At 39.5% G+C, this 21,667-nt stretch overlaps 2 protein-coding genes across 2 annotated transcripts in view; both read left to right on the forward strand.

Annotated features, from left to right (window-relative positions):
* Positions 1 to 1,467: 1,467 nt before the first annotated feature.
* pparg (peroxisome proliferator-activated receptor gamma) overlaps positions 1,468 to 21,667 on the forward strand; it is a 127,193-nt gene continuing 106,993 nt past the window's right edge. The window contains exon 1 of the mRNA XM_059944069.1: positions 1,468 to 1,655. The gene's annotated coding sequence lies outside the window, so the exon portion shown is untranslated. The remainder of the gene's footprint in view (positions 1,656 to 21,667) is intronic.
* Positions 9,999 to 10,874, forward strand: LOC132378106 (sphingolipid delta(4)-desaturase DES1-like). Its single transcript, XM_059944857.1, has one exon. It carries the CDS (start codon positions 10,014 to 10,016, stop codon positions 10,872 to 10,874), a length of 861 nt encoding a protein of 286 aa, XP_059800840.1. The 5' UTR covers positions 9,999 to 10,013.

Raw genomic sequence — 21,667 nt, forward strand, 5'->3', positions numbered from 1 at the left:
TGAAGGGCTAAGTTGGGACAGATAGTCAGAGTCTTCCTACCAAAGGCAGGGGATTCTGGAGCCAAGAGGACTCAGATTTAAGATAAGAAGAGAGAAATTTAAAGGTGATAGGATTAGCGTAGACAGTATCAGTGGAAGCAACAACAAGGTGGGCTGCTTTCTATGCCATTATACTGAGTGCTGGAAATATTGTGGTGGATGCTACCAACTGCTTGAATTTGAATGTATTGTGGAGCTGGATAAACTTTATACACTGATGTCACAATTGTTCGGAACATACTAATCTACATTGGAAATGAATTCCAAGATACAGAGGCAATTTGCTGATGCAATTAGTGAAAACCTAACTTAACAAACACTGTAAGGCATTATTCATAATATCTCAGAGAGAAAACCTTTCAATAGTTTTTTTTTACTTAAATCATTATTTAAAATTATTTTCTCCAATTTACTTCCACTCCCACCCAAAGTTGTTAAATTACACGGGAGTAAAATTTAAAAACAAACAAAATTAATGTTAAAACACCAGAATCTGTTTCTATTATTTTGGCTGTCATTTTAATCAAGGGAAGGGGTTTGAAGCCGAAAGGACAGTGAATGACAAAGATATATTGAGGACAGCCATTTGTGCTGAGGTAAAAACTGAACAGGAAAAATGAAAGAGAGAGGGAAAGGAACATGGGACAGCCAATGAAGAGCTGAGTATGTTATTTCGGGGAAACAAAAGTTGGGCACTGGGATATTAAAAATCCATTATCACATCATTTTTCCTTTGTCGATTTTAGATTAACCCAAATGTTTATTTAATATAATACATTCAATTAAAGTTTTAAAAAAATGATTTAATATATCAACTTGGGCTTCCAAGCCCCTTGGGGATACTTTCCTAAACTAAACCCATTCTGGTAAATATGAGACACACCATCTCATCCCAGTGTCTCTACAGGAGCTGACTAACCTGTGGTGTAGTTTAGGACCACTGAAACATTTCATGTCCTTTTACGTTTCAATAGATCTCTCCCGTGTGGAATCCCACATACAAAGTCGGTGTACTCTCGCACTCCGAACCCATTCTTGTATTGTGTTTGTGGTCGTTGCCCAGTTTGGACGGTATGGAAAATTGTTGGCGTCAAGGTTGACGTTTGGAGTTCCCTTGAGTAACCTCACTTTTTTTTAGTAAACGAACAGAACAGAGTTGTCGGAACCCAGAATTAGAGATGTCCGCAGAGCACGTTCGTACATTTATTTTTTCACAATAAGTGGTGCTTCGCGGTTGACTTAGAGGAAACGTCTGTGGAAAGCGCTGCGGCGCTCCGCCAACCTGGGGTAACCTTTGCCTTTCCGGCCTCCGCGCTCTGGTGCAGTGTCGCCCGCTGGCCGGGAGGGTGCGCTCGCTCAGCGGCCGGGGCCGGGGCCGCGTCCGCTCGGCCTCCCGCGCGGTCACGCGCTCGCGCGTTTGTTGACAGTGTGAGCGCGTGGCGCGTGGCGCGAGGAGCCTGTGACAGCCGCCGGCCGCGAGCACCCGGGCGAAGGGGCAGGAAGGGGGCGAGAGAGACAGACAGACAGAAGTCAAAGTTGCTACCTGCTCGCTGAGTGCTGTGCGTGGTCCTGGAAGGAGCGACGAGATTTCCCTGCTGGATGTTTAAAGAGTCAAGGTTAGTGGCGTCAGAAACGAAAAAACAGCGCTGATATAAATGACTGTAAATCAATACATTGAAACGCAGTGAAGGACAAGGACGAAAGTGCTTAGGTGTTGAGTAACGTTGGAGCGAATAGAAAAAGCAGTTAGGTTTTTGTCGAGGGACTCATCTCCAATTCTAAGTCTGTCAATTACCACTTCTGAAAGTGAAGTGCAAGCATTTCATCGGACAAATGAGAAAGGGGTCTCAGAAAACCTTCATCCGCATAAATTAAATACGACTATCTTTTCTTGTTACTTTATTAAGGCTGTACTTTATTTCTTTTTGGCTAATTTACTATTTTGAGAAGGCTGCTTTACCGACGACTCGGGAAACTCAGTAGTTGCCATATCACGCTATACACATGATTGGACCTGATGAATGTGGAAGATACCTGGAATAGTTTATATATTTCTGACCCTTCTGCAAATGTTTCAGTGAGATTGCTGAAGTGCTAGGCAAGAGAGTGAATCGATCTATTTTTCAACTACATCAGTTAAAATGGTTCTGTGAAATACTGTTGGCAAACTTACTTTGAATAAGAAATTCATTTGGCATTTTTCACAGATAATTTTCTTGAAATCCTGATTGTGACATAACTTTAGTATTAGGCAAGGAGCCAAGAGAGCACAAGTTAATTAATTATGCACTAAATTATACCGGTCAGCTAGTGTTTTATAGGCAATAAATTGTCAGTGACCTTCCAGCAATGGACTATTTTACAGTTATATCCTACTTTGTTTATAGCGCGCACAGAAAATACTTTTTAAATGAATAAGGATCCTATCATTAAGTGCCACAAAATAGTTTCGTTTCATTTATTTAGTACGTATTAGTATTTAATGTACCTTCGTCTATATCTCTGATTGTTAACTATTAATTTTGCTATACCTGTTGCAATCTGTGCTGTTGTGTAATTTCATCCTTTTAAAGTTGCATCCAGTAACAAGAATATCTAATGTTACAATATGATTTTTTAAAAAGGTCCTATGTAAATGTGTATATGACAATGAATAAAATATATAATACTTATAAATCATTCTTGGTGTTAATTTTAAGTTCTAATATTTATTCTTATCGGAATAAAGTCACCTACAAATATATTGAGAATATATTGCTTTACAATAAAAAATTTCAGTTACCAAAACAAATTCTACTGTTGCAGAAAATTATCCTCTAGTATTTAAACCAGGATAAAGTATGCTTCAGATCAACAACCACATAATGATAGAATACAGAATTCTCAAGTGATTATGCATACTGTATGGAGTATATCTATTTCAGAAAAGCAGATATCAGCTTAACGTAACATTGATATTATAAGAAGCCATAAACTTTGTTGTACCATGTTAAATAATATCATATTCTTAACTAACTTATTTCTTTTGCAACTGTCTGTGGGAAAGGAAAATCTCGGAGATGTATACTGCATGCAAACATGCTTTGATAATAAATGTACTTTGAGTCTTTTATATGACATTAATATTATACATTGAAGCCTTTTTCAAGTAAAGGTAATAATTTTCTAAGTCCCATTTAAATTACTCAATGTATTCAGCTCACTGTATAGCTATGTAGATTAGTCATTTATAATATTGTGAATTCACCCTTTACATCATTCTTGAATGATGTAAAATTGAGGTGTAAAATTAAAATGTTTAATTTTTATGGTTTATGGCATTTAACATCTTAGTATCAGTAGTTAATAGTATTAGAATATGTTTGCAAATATATGCCACGATAGTTGTCAACCCTTAATATGTATATTTTCTTCCTTTCTCTCTTAAAAATTGTCCCATGGTGGATTGTAATGTTATATATTTCATCACCTGCTAATATGTGTAGAAATATTCAATGTCTGAATCAGTCTAAGATGAAGTAGTTAATCCAGTTGGGAAAATATCAGATTTGATTTTAAATAAGCATTTGTGTTGTGTCGCTTTTTGGTGAAGTGTTGGTGATGTAATTGGTTCTGTAACTTGGCAGAATATTATGGTTACGCTACTCTCTGGGGTACCTTGTGGATGTGAACTGAAATCTGCCATATGATTTTCAGTATTCATACTATGTATGTTGCCAGTTTGTGATTTTAATATATTCAGAATGAGCAAATTTTAGAAATGCTTTTCTGCTATCTAAGCTTGCAAAACATTGACAATAGTAATGCATCACACAAATAAAATATGACCAGAGGAGTAATGGAGATGAGAGGGAGTGAGAAAATGGGATGAAATGAAAAAGGGAATGGGAACGGATGGATGATGAAAGTAATGAACGAACAATGAAAACGAGACACCCCGTGAACAGTATCTCACTATTTATTCTGGCTTTGTTTCTGCACTACTTATATGTATGTATATACAGTATATGAATGTGTATGTATTTATGTATATTTGTGTATATATGTATGTATAATATATGTATTTAAAATATATTCATTGTAATTTACAATTTTTTAATGTACTGCACTGTGCTGCTGCCACAGAACAACAAATTTCATGACATTCGTCAGCTGTATTAAACTTGATTCTAATTCTAAAGCGAGCGATGGAAGGTGGACTTTGTAAGAGATGGAATGGAAGGACAATGGAATGATATAGAAAGGGCAGTGGGATTGTGATTTTCTATAAATATTCATGCACCTTAAGGATTCTCATTTCTAGCAAAGGATGAATTGTGCAGACTCATGCAATTATTAGGTTCTTTGGAAGGATGGTCCATTGAAGCTCCCTGCTCTGATTCTGGGATGCTACTCACAGTATGACAGAGTTTGGTTGATTGTGGTCTGGACAGAATTTCAATCTGGAACAGGTGTGAGAGATGGAAGTACAGGTTTTGATTTGATTGCCTGATTCAGTCCCGGCAGGGAGAGTGAGTGTAAATGATTTGATGCCTGGACCTATAGGAAGAACAGAAGCAAGTTTTCTGATCCACTCTTCCAGAGATCATTGTAATGAGTGGGAAGAAATGAATATTTTTTTATTATAGAACCACTGTTCATCTGAGAGGTTAATAATAGAAAATGATGTGTTTGTTTATTGAGATACTGCGCGGAACAGGGCCTTTCAGCCCTTTGAGCTGTGTCACCCAGCAATCCCCTGATTTAACCCTAGCCTAATCATGGGGCAGTTTACAATGACCAATTAACCTACTGATCAGTATATCTTCGGACTATAGGAGGAAACTGGAACACCCAGAGGAACCCCATGGGAAAGACACACAAACTTCCTACAGGTAGTGGCTGGAAGTACTCAGCCTGTACAGCAACATATGTGGAAGGAAAAACAGAGCTAACGTTTTAGGTCAAAGAAATTGATTTTCTCCATTTACGATTTTTTTGATTTTTACTACTGTGTTACTTTATATAGACCTTCACAATATAATACACAATATTCAGAGCAAAATGTTTTGGTCTTGTTTCTTTGGAGTGTTAGTTTAAAATTAGGTACGAGGAGAATTAAAGAATGTTAGGGGACAATTCTGGCTCTCTTGACCTGCTCTTAATGGATTTCATCTGCGTTTAAGACAATGGACAGTGTAATTTATGGAGAGTGGTTAGCAACAGGCTTGAAATTCCTAGCAACACACACAAAATGCTGGAGGAATTCAGCAGATCAGGCAGCATCTATGGAAAAGACGTTTTGGGCCGAGACCCTTCATCAGGACTGGAGAAAGAAAGATGAGGAGTCAGAGTTAGAAGGTGATAGGTGAAACTGGGAGGGGGAGGGGGTGAAGTAAAGAGCTGAAAGTTGATTGGCAAAAGAGATACAGGGCTGGAGAAGGGGAAGTCTGATAGGCGAGGACAGAAGGCCATGAAAGAAAGCAAAGGGGGAGGAGCACCAGAGGGAAGTGATGTGCAGATAAGGGCGGGGAAAGGGAATGGGAAATGGTGAAGGGGAGTGTCAATACTGGAAGCTGGAATTCCTTATGGTTCTGGTCTTTCTGAGATCAATCACATCCTGCAGCTCCAGAACTGTTGGGCACTGATTCTCTACAACACCACTAACTCAAGTGTGAAAACTACTTGTTTGTCAGTTCAATATATTGCACATTAAATGATTCCAGTTCCACCCCTTCCTGTGTTCATCTTTATCCGTTATGTCAAATTAATTTAGTTTGTGAAGCAACTAAATTTTACAGAAGATAATCTGAGAAAGCTCCATTTGAATACTCCCCCCGATAAATCTACAGTTATCTGCCTAGATATTAGGTGTCAAGGTACCACAGTTTGGCATGCTCTGGAATCCAATTTCAATGTAAAGTAATTGAAAATTGGGGATTTCATGTGGGTTACCTTGTCAGTAGGTTACATCTCTAGTCCTCAATGACATTACATGACGTGTTCAATCCCAGACATATTAAAATCATTTCCTTGATTTTCAGTTGCATGGATGACCCACCTCTCAATGAGCCACTCTTGCAAAAGCAGGCACTCACAGTGGATATGTATCTTGAAGGGGACCCTACAGAGCAACTCACAGACCAGTTCTGGATAGCTCAAATTGGGTCTCCTTTTGGGAATTCTTACTGGGAACATCTTTTGTCTACATCACCAATCCACCCCACCCTTGATTGCCTGCTCCCATACTCCACTTTTCATCTAACCTATTCCCTTCACACCATTTTGCCCACTCATGGCACTCTGACCAGTGACATCTTGTTGAAACCCCATCCCCATCAAAACCACTGATCATTCTCTTTAGCTATCAGCTTTATCCTGCTAACCAATATTTCTCCTTCACTACAAAGCCTCAGCTAACACTACCACAGCCTCATCTCCTGAATGTACTTCAAAACCACATCAAACAACAATTGGACCAAATAACTTCGGATTGTCCCCCACTCGACAAATATTGGTCAAATATTCCAATATCAGTCCTCAGCAGCCAACCCTCTCTATCCACTGATATCTGGGCCTCCTCTTCACCCCTGATCTTCTCCTGCCAGTGAACACTCAAAACTGGACTTTGTTGATTCCTTAATTGAGGGGTGTATAAAGTGAAGTCCTTGAGCATTATCTCAAGCTTTATCTATTGTTTATTACCCATTGTGGAACCATGACCAGCCAGTTTGGTGACCCAGTGCAAACCATCTAATGAAAACTCTTTAGAGCAAGAGTCCCAAACTGGGGTTCATGGGCTCCATGGTTAAAGATAGAGGTCCACGGCATATAAAAAAAAAAGTTTGGGAACCCCTGCTTCAGAGGCAATAAACAATTAAAAGCTAAGAAAAGTTGATGTGCAATAGGCTCAATGGTCTGATTGGCCTCCTTTGATGTCAAATGGTTCCACCATCCCGGGTTTGCTGGTTCTTTGGTGATCAAACTCTGCACGTTTCAGTGGAGAAGCTGAGATCATTGGAATGTCTAACAATCATTAAGCCTACAGTTTGAGTATGGTGATTCCCATGTTGGGTCCCTGTCCTCTCTTGCATCAATGGCCCAGAAATTAATTGAACACTCCAAAGGAAAACAGAAGGTGTTAGAAGCATGCAGATCATCAGGCAACAACGAAGAAGAGAAAGTGAGTTGATCTTTCAAATCAATGAACTTTCATTGGGGCTGGAAAAGTTGTGGAAAAAGAAGCTTAAGTTGCAGAAAAGAGGACTGGCTGGAGAGAACAGAAAGGACTAAATAGGGTGCAGCCTAAAATCATCAAGGTAACCATTAATTTAAAAACCAGTCGCTGGGGACCAAAAAGATTTTTTTAATCAAAATAGGACAAAAGTACAACCATACCTGTGCAGTGAACAAAGACATTAACCCCCATGGATGCTGCTTGACCTTTGAATGCGTGCAACCATTTTCAGTTTCCATTTTAGATTTCCAACATCAACAAGTTTTTTTCACTCCAGTCAAATGTTCTATTCCAGCTTTCAACCTACAAATATTTTTATACCACTAATGGCTGGAAATTTGAGTTGATTATCAGAGTGAGGAATGGCAAAGCATCTGGAACTTCGGAAAGCAGTAGAGCAAACACTCCAATGAGAAGAATTAGGCAATGAGATTTAAGGCTAAAATCAGAGGAATGTAATGCTATGATGACTGCTGTAAATTAATGTCAAACATGTTAAATGGAAGGGATACTGGTTACCATGGAATCAAGGAAGAGACTGAAGAAAAGGATATAATTTATTCAAATTAAGAGCTCCTCAAGGATAATTCCTTATCTGCATTGTTCCCATAGGGGTCAGAAAGCAGTAAGCCAGCAGTTAATCTATTAAGGACAGATCCTAACTTTTTATGTTGAACTTTGTCCACATTTGTTCTGCAGATGGAGCACATGTTGAAAGCCTTGGTATGACTGATATTGAATAGGACAGCAGTAACAGGCCCTTTCACCCACCATGTTCTGCCAAATTAATTAACTCAAATCTCTTTCGGCTGCACATGGTCCATGAGTTACCTCTCAATTGCTGTCTCCAGGGAGCTGATGATGGAAATCTCATCAGATACTTGTGGCATTTCACAACTCACTATTCCCCTCCACAGATTATAATGCACACGTTGATGACATGATTTTCCCCAATGTGTTCTAGATTCTTGTATACTTTCGAAACTACAGTACCTTTGTAAATTACTGCCCAACTGCACTATGTGAGTATTTTCCCCAGAAAGGAAGCAGCAGTTGAAGAAGCAGTTTTGAACAACCTTGCACTCGCACACTATTTTTAATACAACGAATAATTTCCTATCTTGGCAAAGACTGGTTTTACAGCCTATGGTAGAACTAATGCCTGAACTGAACTAAGCTTAATATTCCTGGACTCCTGGTTTGATGTTTGATATTCCATGTGTTGTTTTGCTCGTTTTTCATGTTTGCACAATTTATTCTTTTTTCACGCATTGGGTGTTTGATGTTTTCTTTCAAAGGTTTCCATGGTGTTTCCTTGTTTTGTGACTGACTGCAGGAGGATGAGTCTCAGAGTTGTAGTGTAGTGGTTAGCACGATGTACAGTACAGGAGACCTGAGTACAATTCCCACCGCTCCCTGTAAGGAGTGTGTACGTTCTCCTCATGACTGCATGGTTTCCTCTGGGTTCTTTGGTTTCCTCCCACAGTCCATGGATGTACCAGTAGGTTAATTGGTCATTGTAAATTCAAATCTGCAATGATTAGGCTAGGATTATATTGGGGATTGGTGGCTTGGCTCATAGGGCCAGAAGGGCCTATTCCACACCGTCTCTCAATAAATAAAAAATAATGTGCTTTGAATTATTGAATCTTGTACTTTTCCCATTATAACTTCATTAGTAATTATTAACCAAGTACTTTTTTGGTAGTTTATTGCTATCCATCCTCTCATTTCAGTGGCATCATGTAGCTATTTTGTGAATTATTCAGCACAGTATTGTAGCCAATGGAAATGCTGCTGCTGCGCAAGTCCTGGCACCCTGGGTCAATCTATGGGTGCTGTCTGTGCGGAGTTTACATATTCTTTCTGTGATTATTATTATCATTATTATTATTATCTATTTTTTTCTCTGCTCAAGCTGGTAAAACCCAAGGTATAGACATAGCCCAGCACATTCTTTAGTCAATTGCTAGGAACTTTCAAACTATTCTAGTGGGTGTTTAGTATTGGGCTTTCTGAAGGTTTACAGTGACTATAACAAGTATTCACCCTCCACTCACACCCCCCCCCAGAAGTTTTCATGTTTTATTATTTTACAATATTGAATCACAGGGGATTTAATTTGGCTTTTTGGACACTGATCAATTGAAAAATGCTATTTCACGTCAAAGTGAAAATAGATCTTTACAAAGTGATCTAAATTAATTACAAATATAAAACACAAAATAATTGATTGTATAAGAATTCATCCATTTAATATGACACACCAAATTATCACTGGTGCAGCCAATTGTTTTTAGAAGTTACATAATTAGTTAAATGGAGAGCACCATGTGCAGTTAAGGTGTTTCAATTGACTGTAGTAAAAATACACCCATATTTGAAAGGTCCAATTGCTTGTGAGTGAGTACCCTGGCAAAAACTACACCATGAAGACAAAAAAACTCTCCAAGTAACTCCACAAAAGGGTTATTGAAAAGCACAAGTCAGATGGATGCAAGAAAATTTCCAAGTTACTGATTGTCTCTTGGAGTACAGATAAGTCAATCATCAAGAAATGGAAAGAAGGGGGATTAAAACACGCGCGCCCGGACGGCTGCCCAGCTGTTAACGGTCAGCGCCAAGTGAGGCAATAAGTGGAAGGCGTGCTCCAGCGGTCAGCAGCCTTGGGCAAACGGGTGGCGCGAGAGGACTTCGAGTGGGTCTACACTGACCAGCTGCACAGATCCTTGTCAAATATCCTGAGATCAAGTTGTTGATGGGCCTAGATCACAACCTAAAGTGGATCATCATCCTGATGGTAGCAATGCAGGCTCTGGCCTTCTACCTTGTGAAGGACTTGGATTGGAAGTGGGTGATATTCTGGGCATATGTATTTGGTGGGTGTATAAACCATTCCAACACACTGGGCATCCATGAAATCTCTCACAATGCTGCATTTGGGCACAAGTATGCACTGTTCAACCGCTTTTTTGGCATGTTTGCTAATCTTCCTGGTGGTCTGCCATACTCGGTCTCCTTCAAGAGGTACCACATGGATCAACATCGCTACATGGGTGGAGATGGTATTGACATTGACATTCCCACAGATTTTGAGAGCTGGTTTTTCTGCACCAGACTAAGGAAGTTTTTCTGGGTCATCCTGCACCTACTGTCTTATGCCACGCGCCCACTCTGCATCAACCCCAAGCCCATCACTCACTTGGAGATCGCTAATCTGGTTGCTCAATTAACCTTCAACCTGCTGATATATAATCTCTGGGGAGCAAAACCAATTGTTTACATGTTGGCAGGATCTCTTCTGGGAATGGGCCTTCATCCAATCTCTGGACACTTTATTGCTGAGCACTACATGTTTCTGAAAGGACATGAAACCTACACTTACAATGGCCCCCTCAATCTAATCACCTTCAATGTTGGATATCACAATGAACATCATGACTTCCACGGTATTCCAGGCTGCAGACTTTCTCAGGTGAAGAAGATAGCTGCTGAGTACTATGACTATCTGCCCCAGTATTCTTCCTGGGTGAAAGTGCTCTATGACTTCATCATGGATGATACGATCAGCCCTTACTCTCAGATCAAGAGAACAGTGAAAGATGCAAAACAGAACTAGGAGTGAACTTGCCAACAGACAGAAAAATGGTGGCTTGCTTGCTGGACAAATTTAAGCTGTTTTTACAAATCTTGCAAGAACATTGTATTAAGTGTCTTTATACAAACCATGCACTAACAATATTTAGTCTATTAAAGTGTTTTGTCTGCTAATTAGTTTTGCTCAGCCGTTAAACTAATTCAGGGAATTTGAAGTGACTGCAGGATGTCTGTCTGGCAAAGGAAGAAGTGATCTTGGCAATGGAAAACTTTGACAATTATATTGTGGAACTTTTGCCTGTTAGGTTGAGTTTGCCTCTGTGCCAAGGGTCATATCTGATCGCCTCCCCTTCAGGTGGTTCTGAGTATTCTTTAGTTTAATTTGATGAGCTCGAATTTCAGTCAGTTATACTTGAAGCAGTTCAATGACTGGGTTGTTGCCTGTTTCAGTAGCTCATGTTATTCTTCAACATAAGTGGATGGTGTTTGTCTACAGTTGTAGAAACTGCAAAAACAGCTGTTCAGAAGTGGTTACTAGAGGCAGTAGAGGAGAGGCATTGGTATACTTGTAACAATGGCAACTCCAAATTGGGTGGGATTAAACCACTTTTTCCCTCAAGTTTAAGTAAGTCTCCTTACTTAACCAAGTCAGTCTCCTGAAGTTCAGTTCCTCTACCCTCCATTTACAGGGTATTAATGTGAGATGAAGGAGAATGGCAAATTCCTGCCTTTGGTGGGTGTGGGGAAAATCTACTGGTTCATAAAGCTGACTGAAGAATGACTCTGTGGCCGAAGAATACTTGTGGGGAAACTTGCTCACTGATTGCTTCCCCTTCCTGTTTTGACTGCAAGGATCAGTTTCTGCACTGATTGGTTTACTTTGCATGTATTTGTACTGATGCTTCTAATGTTAAAACCACCCAATGTTGTCCATTTTGCAGTTGGAAAAATAAATGGCTTTAATACCTCAAAAAAAAAGAGATGGAAAGAATATGGCATGGGTGTAAATCTGCCTAGAACGGGCCATCCTCAAAAACTAAGTGACTGTGCAAGAAGGGGACTGGTGAGGGAGGCAACCAAGAAGCCTATGACAACTCTGGAGGAGTTTCAGGCTTCATTGGCTGAGCTGGGAGAGACTGTGCATGCAACAACTGTTGCATGGGTGCTTTACCAGTCGTACCCATGGCTTTACGGGACAGCGGCAAAGAGAAAGCCACTATTGGAAAAAAGACTCACATGAAATCTCAGCAGGAGTTTGCCAGAAGGGTTGTGGGAGACTCCGAAGTCAGCTGGAAGAAGGTTCTATGGTCTGATGAAACCAAAGTTCAGCTTTTTAAGCCATCAGACTAAATTCTATGTTTGGTTTAAGCCAAATACCGCACATCATCAAAATCACACCATCTCTACCATGAAGCATGGAATCATACTGTGGGGATGCTTTACTGCAGCAGGCTTGTGAAGGTAGAGAGTAAAATGAATGCAGCAAAGTATAGGGAAATCCTGAAGGAAAGCCTGATGTAGTCTGCAAGAGAACTGCAACTTTGGAGAAAATTTGTTTTCCAGTAAGACAGTGAATCCAAGTGTAAAGCCAAAGCTACACAGGAATGGTTTATAAACAACAAAGTTAATGTCCTGGTGTGGCCAAGTCAGACCTCAATCTAATTGAGAGTTTATGGCTGGACTTGAAAAGGGCTGTTCACTCATGATCACCATGCAATCTGACAGAACGTGAGCAACTTTGTAAAGAATAATGGGGAAAATTGCAGTGTCCAGATGTGCAAAGCTGATAGAGACCTATCCACACAGTCTGAAGGCTATAATTGCTGCCAAAGACGCATCTACTAAATACTGATTTGAATGGACTAAATACTTATGCAATCAATTACTTTGTGCAATTAATTTAGATCACTTTGTAGAGATCTGTTTTCGCTTTGACCAGAAGATGTCTTTTTTGGTTTATCAGTGTCCACTGTGATTCAATAGTGTAAAACAATAAAACCCAAAAACTTCCCGGGGGGGTGAATACTTTTTATAGGCGCTGTACATAAATATTACTGTGTAGCCCTCATTGTTTAATGCTATTGAGTAGTGCCTTTGGGATGACACCAATTGTAGATATTACTCTCAGGACAGTTCATGTTCCTGTTCATGTTCCATAGTCTTTCAATTTCCTCTTATAATTCATCATACTTCTGGTGTTTTTCCACTTACTGATTTCTGTATGTTCTGTGAGTTTGCAATAACTATTTCTATTGCTTGTTTATCCTGTATTATGTCCTATCCATAATAACTGATCAGTCATAATATAATTAGTAGGGTTCTGACTCTAAAACTGGATCAGGCTTAAACTTATAGTAAGGTGTGATTTCATTATGAGTTTGTATTTTCAAGCAAGATTTTGATGAATGATGTTTGCTACTGAATTGTGCCTATGTAAGTAATCAGATTGTATTAAACTGCTACAGGATCCTTTAATGTGTTGGATTGTTTCTGGATTTTCTCGGCATTTTCTACTTTTATCATCTTGAATTTGTTGGTCTTCTATTACATATTTTTAATATTTTTTTATGTTAACCACCTGGTCCTGTATTGCCACAAGGAACCCCTCTGTTTCTGGGAAGAGGTCTCCAACTCTGAGCCAGGCATTCAATGCTTCCTAGTTGACGTCTAGTCTGCTCAGATCATGGGGATGTCTTCCATGGAGGGTCATGCTCTTCCCTTGGGTAGCTTTCTCTTCAGTAGTAATAATGTCTTAATTTTTCTGGGTTGTGGTCTCATTTGAGTTTAGTGGAGTGTACTTTTGATCAGAATTGCATAGATTTACATGGAGTGCTGATTCCTGTTTTCATTGATGGAAGTATATCCTTAGAAGTTTGATCTGACTGTGGTGTAGATTTTTAATGATTTCTGAGATTTGTCATTTCAGTCTTATTTTTCTTTGGAAATTTTTCAGATCGGTTTCAAACCAAGATATTATGCCAAAAGAATACATTAATATAGGTACAGCAAAAGTGTTTATTGCCTTTGTTATATCTGTACTGTTGAGCTTTGTTTGACATTATTATTGTATTTTTATTTTTATTATTACTATACAATAATAATAATAATAATAATAATAATAATAATAATAATAAACCTGAGGAATGGGCATAGCCAAGCATATTCATTTCCCAATTACTGGGAACATTCGGGCTGTTCTCGGGATGTTTAGTATCGTGGTTTTCTGGAGATTTACATAAATATTGCTGTGTAGACCTATTGTTTAATGCTTTTGTGTAGTGACTTTGGGATGATACCAGTTGTCAATATTTTTACTGGGACAATGTATGATCTGTTCATTTTCCATAGTCTGTCAATTTCCTCTTTTAATTGAGCATATTTCTGGTATTTTTTACTTACTGATTTCTGTATGCTATGGCTATTTCTATTAGGTAAGTTGTTCCCTATATTTCCACTGTTTCTGGAAGGATCAACAGGATCCTAAAGAAATATCAGATTAATACCATCCACAAACCCATAAGGAAGCTCAATTCACAATTTACGCAAGTTAAAGGTGACCTGGGTCTCAGGCTGGCTGGCCCTGTGACTTATATTGGGCAGGCAGAGTGCATGATGGAACCCACATCAAGAAGAATAGGAGTTGTATCCATTTGGGTTACTGGGAGAAATCAGTGGTAATATAACATTGCATTCGCAATGGCCATAGGATTGGCATTGATGGCACAAAACTACCATGTTGCGCCAGTGGCTTTTGGGAATGCCCGGTGAAGGAAGCCATTGAAATAAAACTAGAGAAAAAGAATTAACAAAGATGAAGTTCTCACTCAAAGTAAGAACTGACATTTGATTATAAACAAGATTAGGACAGTGGAAACCTGATTTGTTGAGGACTAACCAATCAAGAGGTTCAGACAATGAAGGTATATATACCATCGGACTAGACATGCCTAAGCATCATTCCGGATCAAAATGGCAGAGTTTGTCATCAAAATGTTGGTTAAAATTGTCACCTGTACCTGGCTGGTAGCCCGAGAAGAATTTATTTGTTATATACGCTGGGAAAGATCCTTTTTCTGGCTTGATTATCCTGTAATATTATATCCAGATGGTTATTATGGATTGTCATAACTACAATCATGGATTGATCATCATATAATTTGTTGAAATCTAACTCTAAAACTGGATCAGGCTTGTATTTATAGTAAGGTATAGTGTCCTTTATGAGTTTGTACTTTAAAGCAAGATTTTAGTGAATGATGTTTACCTGATGATTATGCCTATGTAAGTAAGCAGGTTGAGTTAAGCTGCTACAGGATCCTGCAATGTGTTGAATTGTTTCTGGTTTCTCTGGGCATTTTCTGCCTTTATTGTCTTGAATTTGTTGTGTTTTATTACGTATTTTTGATCATTTTATTATGTTAACCACAAAGTTTAAAATAAATTTATTATCAAAGTATATACAGTATATGTCACCATATATAACCCTAGGACTCATTTTCTTGTGCACATCTCAATGAATCCATAGAAGAATTATCACCATAATAGAATCAATGAACTGCACCAATAAGGCAAAAGACAATAAATTGTACAAATGCAAAAAGAAAGAAAAATTAGTAATAGATAACCAGTAAGTATCAAGATCATGAGATGAAGAGTCCTTGATGTGAGTCTATAGATTGTGGGAACATTTCAGTGATGGGGCAAGTAAAGATGAATGAAGTTACCCCTTTGGTTCAAGAGCCTGATGGTTGAGGGGTAATAACTATTCCTGAACCTGATTGTGTGAGTCTTGAGGCTTCTCTACCACCTCCTTGATGGCAACAATGACAAGAGAGCATGACCTAGTCCCATATTGCCAAAGGAACTCCTCTGTTTCTGGGAAGAGGTCTCCAACTCTGAGCCGGGCATTCAACGCTTCCTTGTAAACATCTAGACTGCTAAGATTGTGGGGAGCTCTTCCATGGAGAGTCATACTCATTCAATGCTTAACATTTTCTTCTGTAGTGATAAATTCTTCATTTTTCTGATTTGTGCTTTCATTTAAGTTTAGTGATTTGTACTTTTTTTTAATCAGAATTGCATATGAATTGAATTGACTTTATTACTTACATCCTTCATATACATGAGGAGTAAAAATCTTTACATTACATCTCCATCTAAATGTGCAATTTATAGTAATTTATAATAAATAGTATGTACAATAGGATAGTCAATATAACATAGAAATACAGTTGTGTCAGCATGAATTAAGCAGTCTGATAGCCTGGTGGAAGAAGCTGTCCCGGAGCCTGTTGGTCCTGGCTTTTGTGCTGCAGTACCATTTCCCAGGTGGTAGCAGATGGAACAGTTTGTGATTGGGGTGACTCGGGTCTCCAATGATCCTTCAGGCCCTTTTTATACACCTGTCTTTGTAGATGTCCTGAATAGTGGGCACTGGTCTGTCCGCACCACTCTCTGCAGAGTCTGGCGATTAAGGGAAATACAGTTCCCATACCAGACAGTGATGCAACCAGTCAGGATGCTCCCAATTGTGCCCCTATAAAAAGTTCTTAGGATTTGGGAACCCATCCCAAACTTCCTCAACCATCTGAGGTAAAAGAAGCGCTTTTGTACATTTTTCACCACGCAGCTGGTATGTACAGACCATGTGAGACCTTTGGTGATGTTTATGCCAAGGAACTTAAAGCTGTTCACGCTCTCAACCCCAGGTCCATTGATGTCACTAGAAGGAAGCCTGTCTCCCTTCCTCCTGTAGTCCACAATCAGCTCCTTTGTTTTTCTGACTTTGAGGGAGAGGTTGGTTGCTTGACACCACTGTGTCAGGGTGATGCCTTCTCTTTTTTTTGAGTGCCATATTCTGCCAGAGCATCAGCGACCACTTTTTGTTCAAGTGGTTGTCCTGGAGGAAAGATTTTGTGAGTGGTCCCCTACGTCCTTCTCACAGCGCAGTTGTTTTTTTTTGTGTGAGGCTGAGTTGTGAGCTCAGCACTCAACCCAGAACAGATAGAAAGTGTACCCAGGAGCAGCCCGACTGGGTTCGAACTCAGGAACCTTCGCTCCAGAGACCAGCACTGATGTCACTGCGCCACCAACCGGCTTTAATTAAGCTATTTAAAACAAGTTCAGAATTTAAAAGAATTTAGTAATTGTGACCAAGGATGTAATATGCAGTGTTGAAATCCAACTAGCTCACTGAGTCCAAGAATGCTACATCACAGAAGCAGGCCATTTAGCCCATCCAGTCCACGCTAACCTGTAATTCTACCTAGTCCTATCAACCCACACATGGATCTCTGTAGGGTCTCTGTAGGCTGCCTCATTATTATTTGAGATTTGGCCAATCAATGTAGTGTGGTCAGCAACTTTAATTAGCAGATTGGAGCTGTGGGTGGCGACACAGTCATGGGTATACAGAGAGTAAAGGAGATGGCTTAGGACACAGCCCTGAGGGGCACCTGTGTTGAAGGGCAGAGGTGAGGGAACCCACACTTACCACCTGCTGGCAATCTGACAGGAAGTCTAGAATCCAGCTGCACAAGGCAGGGTCAAGGCCGAGGTCTCTGAGCTTCTTGTCGAGCCTGGAGAGAACTTTAGTGTTGAGTGCTGAACTGTAGTCCAAGAACAGCATTTTCACATAAGCATCCTCCTTTGCCAGATGTTTAAGGACGGTGTGTAGTGCAATGGCTATTACATCATCTGTCGAACGGTTTTGGGGGTAGGCAAATTGTAGGGGGTCCACTGTGGGTGGTAGCATGCTGCAGATGTAGTCCTCACATGGAGTGCTGAATCTCGTTTTTGTTGGTGAAAGGATATCCTTACGAGTTTTATCCGACTATTATTTTTATTATTATTCATGGATTTCCATTGGGTACTCCAGTTCCTTAGGTGGCTGAAGGATCAAAACGGGCATGGAGGGGTTCTGGTTGATGGGCATAAGTAAGAAAATAAATTACAGAGAAATTGGAGAAACAGCGGCGAAGGAATTTCTCTGAGAGCTGCCTGGCCACCTTTAATGCTGTTAGAAATTATGGGAAAAATATATGAGAGAAGATTTGATAGAAGTATATAAAATTATGAGTGGTATAGATAGGGTAAATGCAATTAGGCTTTTTCCATTGAGGTTGAATGAGACTAGAATTGGAGATCATAAGTTATGGGTGAAAAGTGAACTACTTGATGGCAACCTGAAAGAGAACTTCTTCATTCAGAGGGTGGTATGAGTGTAAAATGAGCTGCCAGTGGAAGTGGTGGATGGAGGTTTGAGTGCAACATTTTTTTAAATGGATGCAGGGCCATGGTCCAGGTGCGGGTTGATAGGACTAGGTAGAATTACAGGTTAGTATGGACTGGATGGGCTAAATGGCCTGCTTCTGTGATGTAGCGCTCTTGGACTCAGCGAGTTAGTTGGATTTCAACACTGCATAGTACATCCTTGGTCACAATTACTAAATTCTTTTTAATTCTGGACTTGTTTTACATAGCTTAATTTAAAAATTTCAGCTACCTTGGTGGGATTTTGGACTTGTCATCTGTTTGTTAATCTAAGGCTCTCATTGCTAGTTTGGTTAAATAACCATAATGCTACTGTACTAAATTCTGTCAATTTTAACAGTAATAGAACTGAAATTTACATTAATTTGTCAAGTGGAACATTTCCCTCATGTTGTGTTAGTGTTGAACAATCCCTCGTGTCAAATACAGTATATGTTAGCTGCAGGGTAGAGTTTCTAATAAATTCTCACTAGTTCATTTGTTACAACTCTGTTTCCCAGAGCAACACCTTTTCGCAGGCCCCTAGAACAACTCAGTTAATTAGTGCCCATTTTTGAGTAATTTTGTACTACGGAACCATATCTGCTGGGAACCAAGCTGCAGCTATTGCGAGCTGCAGAATGGGGAGTGTTGGGAGAACACTGCAGCAATAGAAGTTTATTTTTCTGAAGTGCATGTTAGAAACTTTTCTTCAAAACATCTATGTCACACGTTGAATGTGGGTCTGTAAAGTTGTTCAATTTGTAATCTATTGCTTTAATTGATTACAGAATCTATTGCATGAATTGTATTTTTCTTTAGTGCATCGAGTGTTAGTCTTTTGTAATTTTTATTCTTTTTTTTCTTTAACGAGGTTTTTTTGGGTTGCTTGTTTTGTGGCCATTTGTGAGCAAGCAAATCTCATCATTTATACAATCATTAATTATAGATGAATCTTGATAATATATGCTATAGGAGAAAATGGTGAATACATAAGAATATATTTCTAAAGCAGTGGTTCCCAACCTTTTTTTGGCCATGCGCCACCTAATCACCTCTAAAATCCTGATGCCCCCTGTGGTGATATATAATTCTTATTATTCAAAAAATGAACTCCTATTCACCTGGAGGAAGCCTAAAAGACCATTAACTTGGTTTAAACAAGCTTCCAAAGAACATAGCGTTCATGAAAGAGAAAATGAAAAGAACCAAAGGACTGTTAAAGTTCTGAGGAAGAAATTACTAAGAAATTGTAAAAAAAAAGAACATTAAGTGATATTAAAATAATAAGAAGAAGAAATAAATAAAACAATGCCGATTCGTTTCTACAGCATACAAAGACAGATACACCGTTTAAAAGAGATGACGCAATATACACACCTTCACACCACCAAGAACCGAAAGCTACTGCAAAAAGCAGCATTGGCGCGACCTCGTACGAGTTTCTTATGCGTTTGGACTTGTTCATTCATTCCTTCCTACGTCAGTCAATTCATTAATTTAATTTTGAAAGCCATTTGATGGTTGTAATGATGGTGATACACTATATACACAGTACATACACAATTACACATATACATACACACAAGTATTTTTATGTATGCATACTGTATATACACATATGTATTAACTCGCACACACACTCATACTCACACAGACTTACTAGAAAAAATACACTGTTAATAACTCATTCTCGAATTGCCCCCCTTAAAAATCAAATTACCCCCCTGTGGGGCGTACGCCCCACGTTGGGAACCACTGTTCTAAAGCAAACAAGTATGGTGTACATTAACAAGAAAGTGTTATACTGTGTTAAGTGTTATGGAATAGGACAAGACATGGCTGATCGAATGGTGAAAGGCCTTGATAGAGTGCATATGGAAAGGATGTTTTCTAGGGTGGGAGAGTCTAAGACCAGAGGACCCAGCCTCAGAATAGAAGGGCATCTGTTCAGAATGGAGATGGAAGCGATTTCTTTCGGAAGAGAGTGGAGAATCTGAGGAAATCTTTAACAAAGGCAACTGTGGAGGCCAAGTCCTTATGTATATTTACAGCAGAGGTTGATAGATTCTTGATTGGTCAGGGCATGAAGGGATACAGAGAGAAGGTGGGAGATCGGAGCTGAGAGGAAAATTGGATCAGCGATGATGAAATGACAGAGCAGATGCAATGGGCCAAATGGCCTAATTTTGCTCCTATATTGTATGGTCTTATGTCAATACTTATTGGAATAAGGGGCTTTAAAAGGATTTGTCAATTGGCCTGTGAAGGAAATGGCTTCTCAAAATAACAAATGGAAAAATATTTTGACTTGAGATTTGCAGGTTTAGTAAGAGTAAAATTGTAAGTGTCCATTACACCATAAGATATCGGAGCAAAATTAGGCCATTTGGCCCATTGAGTCTGCTCCGCCATTTCATCATGTCTGATCCATTTCCCTCTCAGCCCCAATATCCTGCTTTCTCCTGATAACCCTTCATGCCCTGACTAGTCACGAACCTATCAACATCTGCCTTAAATTTACCCAATTTCTTGGCCTCTACAGCTGTCTATGGCAATAAGTTCCACAGATTCACCACTCACTGGCTAAAGAAATTCCTCCTCATCTCCATTCTAAATGGATGTCCCTCTATTCTCAGACTGTGCCCTAGACTCCCTAACTACTGGAAACATCCTCTCCATATCCGCTCTATTAAGGCCTTAAACATTTGACAGATTTCAATGAGATCTTCCCTCATTTTTCTGAAATCCAGGGAGCACAGGCCCAGAGCCAAGTGTCTTCCATTATTACTACATAAAACAGACAGCAGTTTCTGATATCTGCATACCATTAAGCGTAGCAATAAAGTTGCTGTCAGTGATATCCTGCAGCTGCAAAGTCTGGCACTACAGCATTTACCAAGTCACCAAATCTATCCAAAATTTACCTGACAATAGGTAAGAATTTAAACCTTTTACACATGAGATGAAATTCAGATTTGTCACTCCTTGGTTATCAAAGTTCAAAGTACATTTGTTATCAAAGTACTGTATGTACACTTTTTACAGCCTTGAGATTAGTCATTTTGCAGGCACCTACAAAACAAAGAAACCATATAGAACCCATTTAAAACAAAAGACCATCAAACACCCCATGTGCAGAGAGGGAAAAAAAAGTGCAAACAATAAAAGTGAGCAAACAGCATTCAGAACGGAAGTTCACAAAAGTGAGCCCACCCTGTGGTACTTGCAGGCCACTGCCACAGTTCGGTGCAGAGATGAGTAAATCTTACGGAGCAGTGAGCTGAAGTTCTGTGCAGAGTCGAGTAAACATCACCAAGCAGCGATTGAACCAACCCATACCACACCCCTGCCCCCGGCACCCTGACATTTTTAATCTGGGCCTGACACTTAAATTGTTCAAGCCTGGGTCATTCCTTGCTCTCGGACCTGGGCCTTCTCCCCGAATTGCCTGACCCGCTGGAATTTCCATTATATTTGTTATAGATTGGTTGCATTTAGTTACAGGGCTGGCCCAGTGGCGTAGCAGCTGGCATTATGCTTTACAGCACCAACGTTCTGTAT

The sequence above is a fragment of the Hypanus sabinus genome, chromosome 19, assembly GCF_030144855.1.
Source record: "Hypanus sabinus isolate sHypSab1 chromosome 19, sHypSab1.hap1, whole genome shotgun sequence".
NCBI classification, from domain to species: Eukaryota; Metazoa; Chordata; class Chondrichthyes; order Myliobatiformes; family Dasyatidae; genus Hypanus; species Hypanus sabinus.

Coding starts and splice junctions, on each gene's coding strand:
- LOC132378106 (XM_059944857.1), top strand. CDS start 10,014: ATGGGCCTAGATCACAACCTAAAGTGGATCATCATCCTGATGGTAGCA.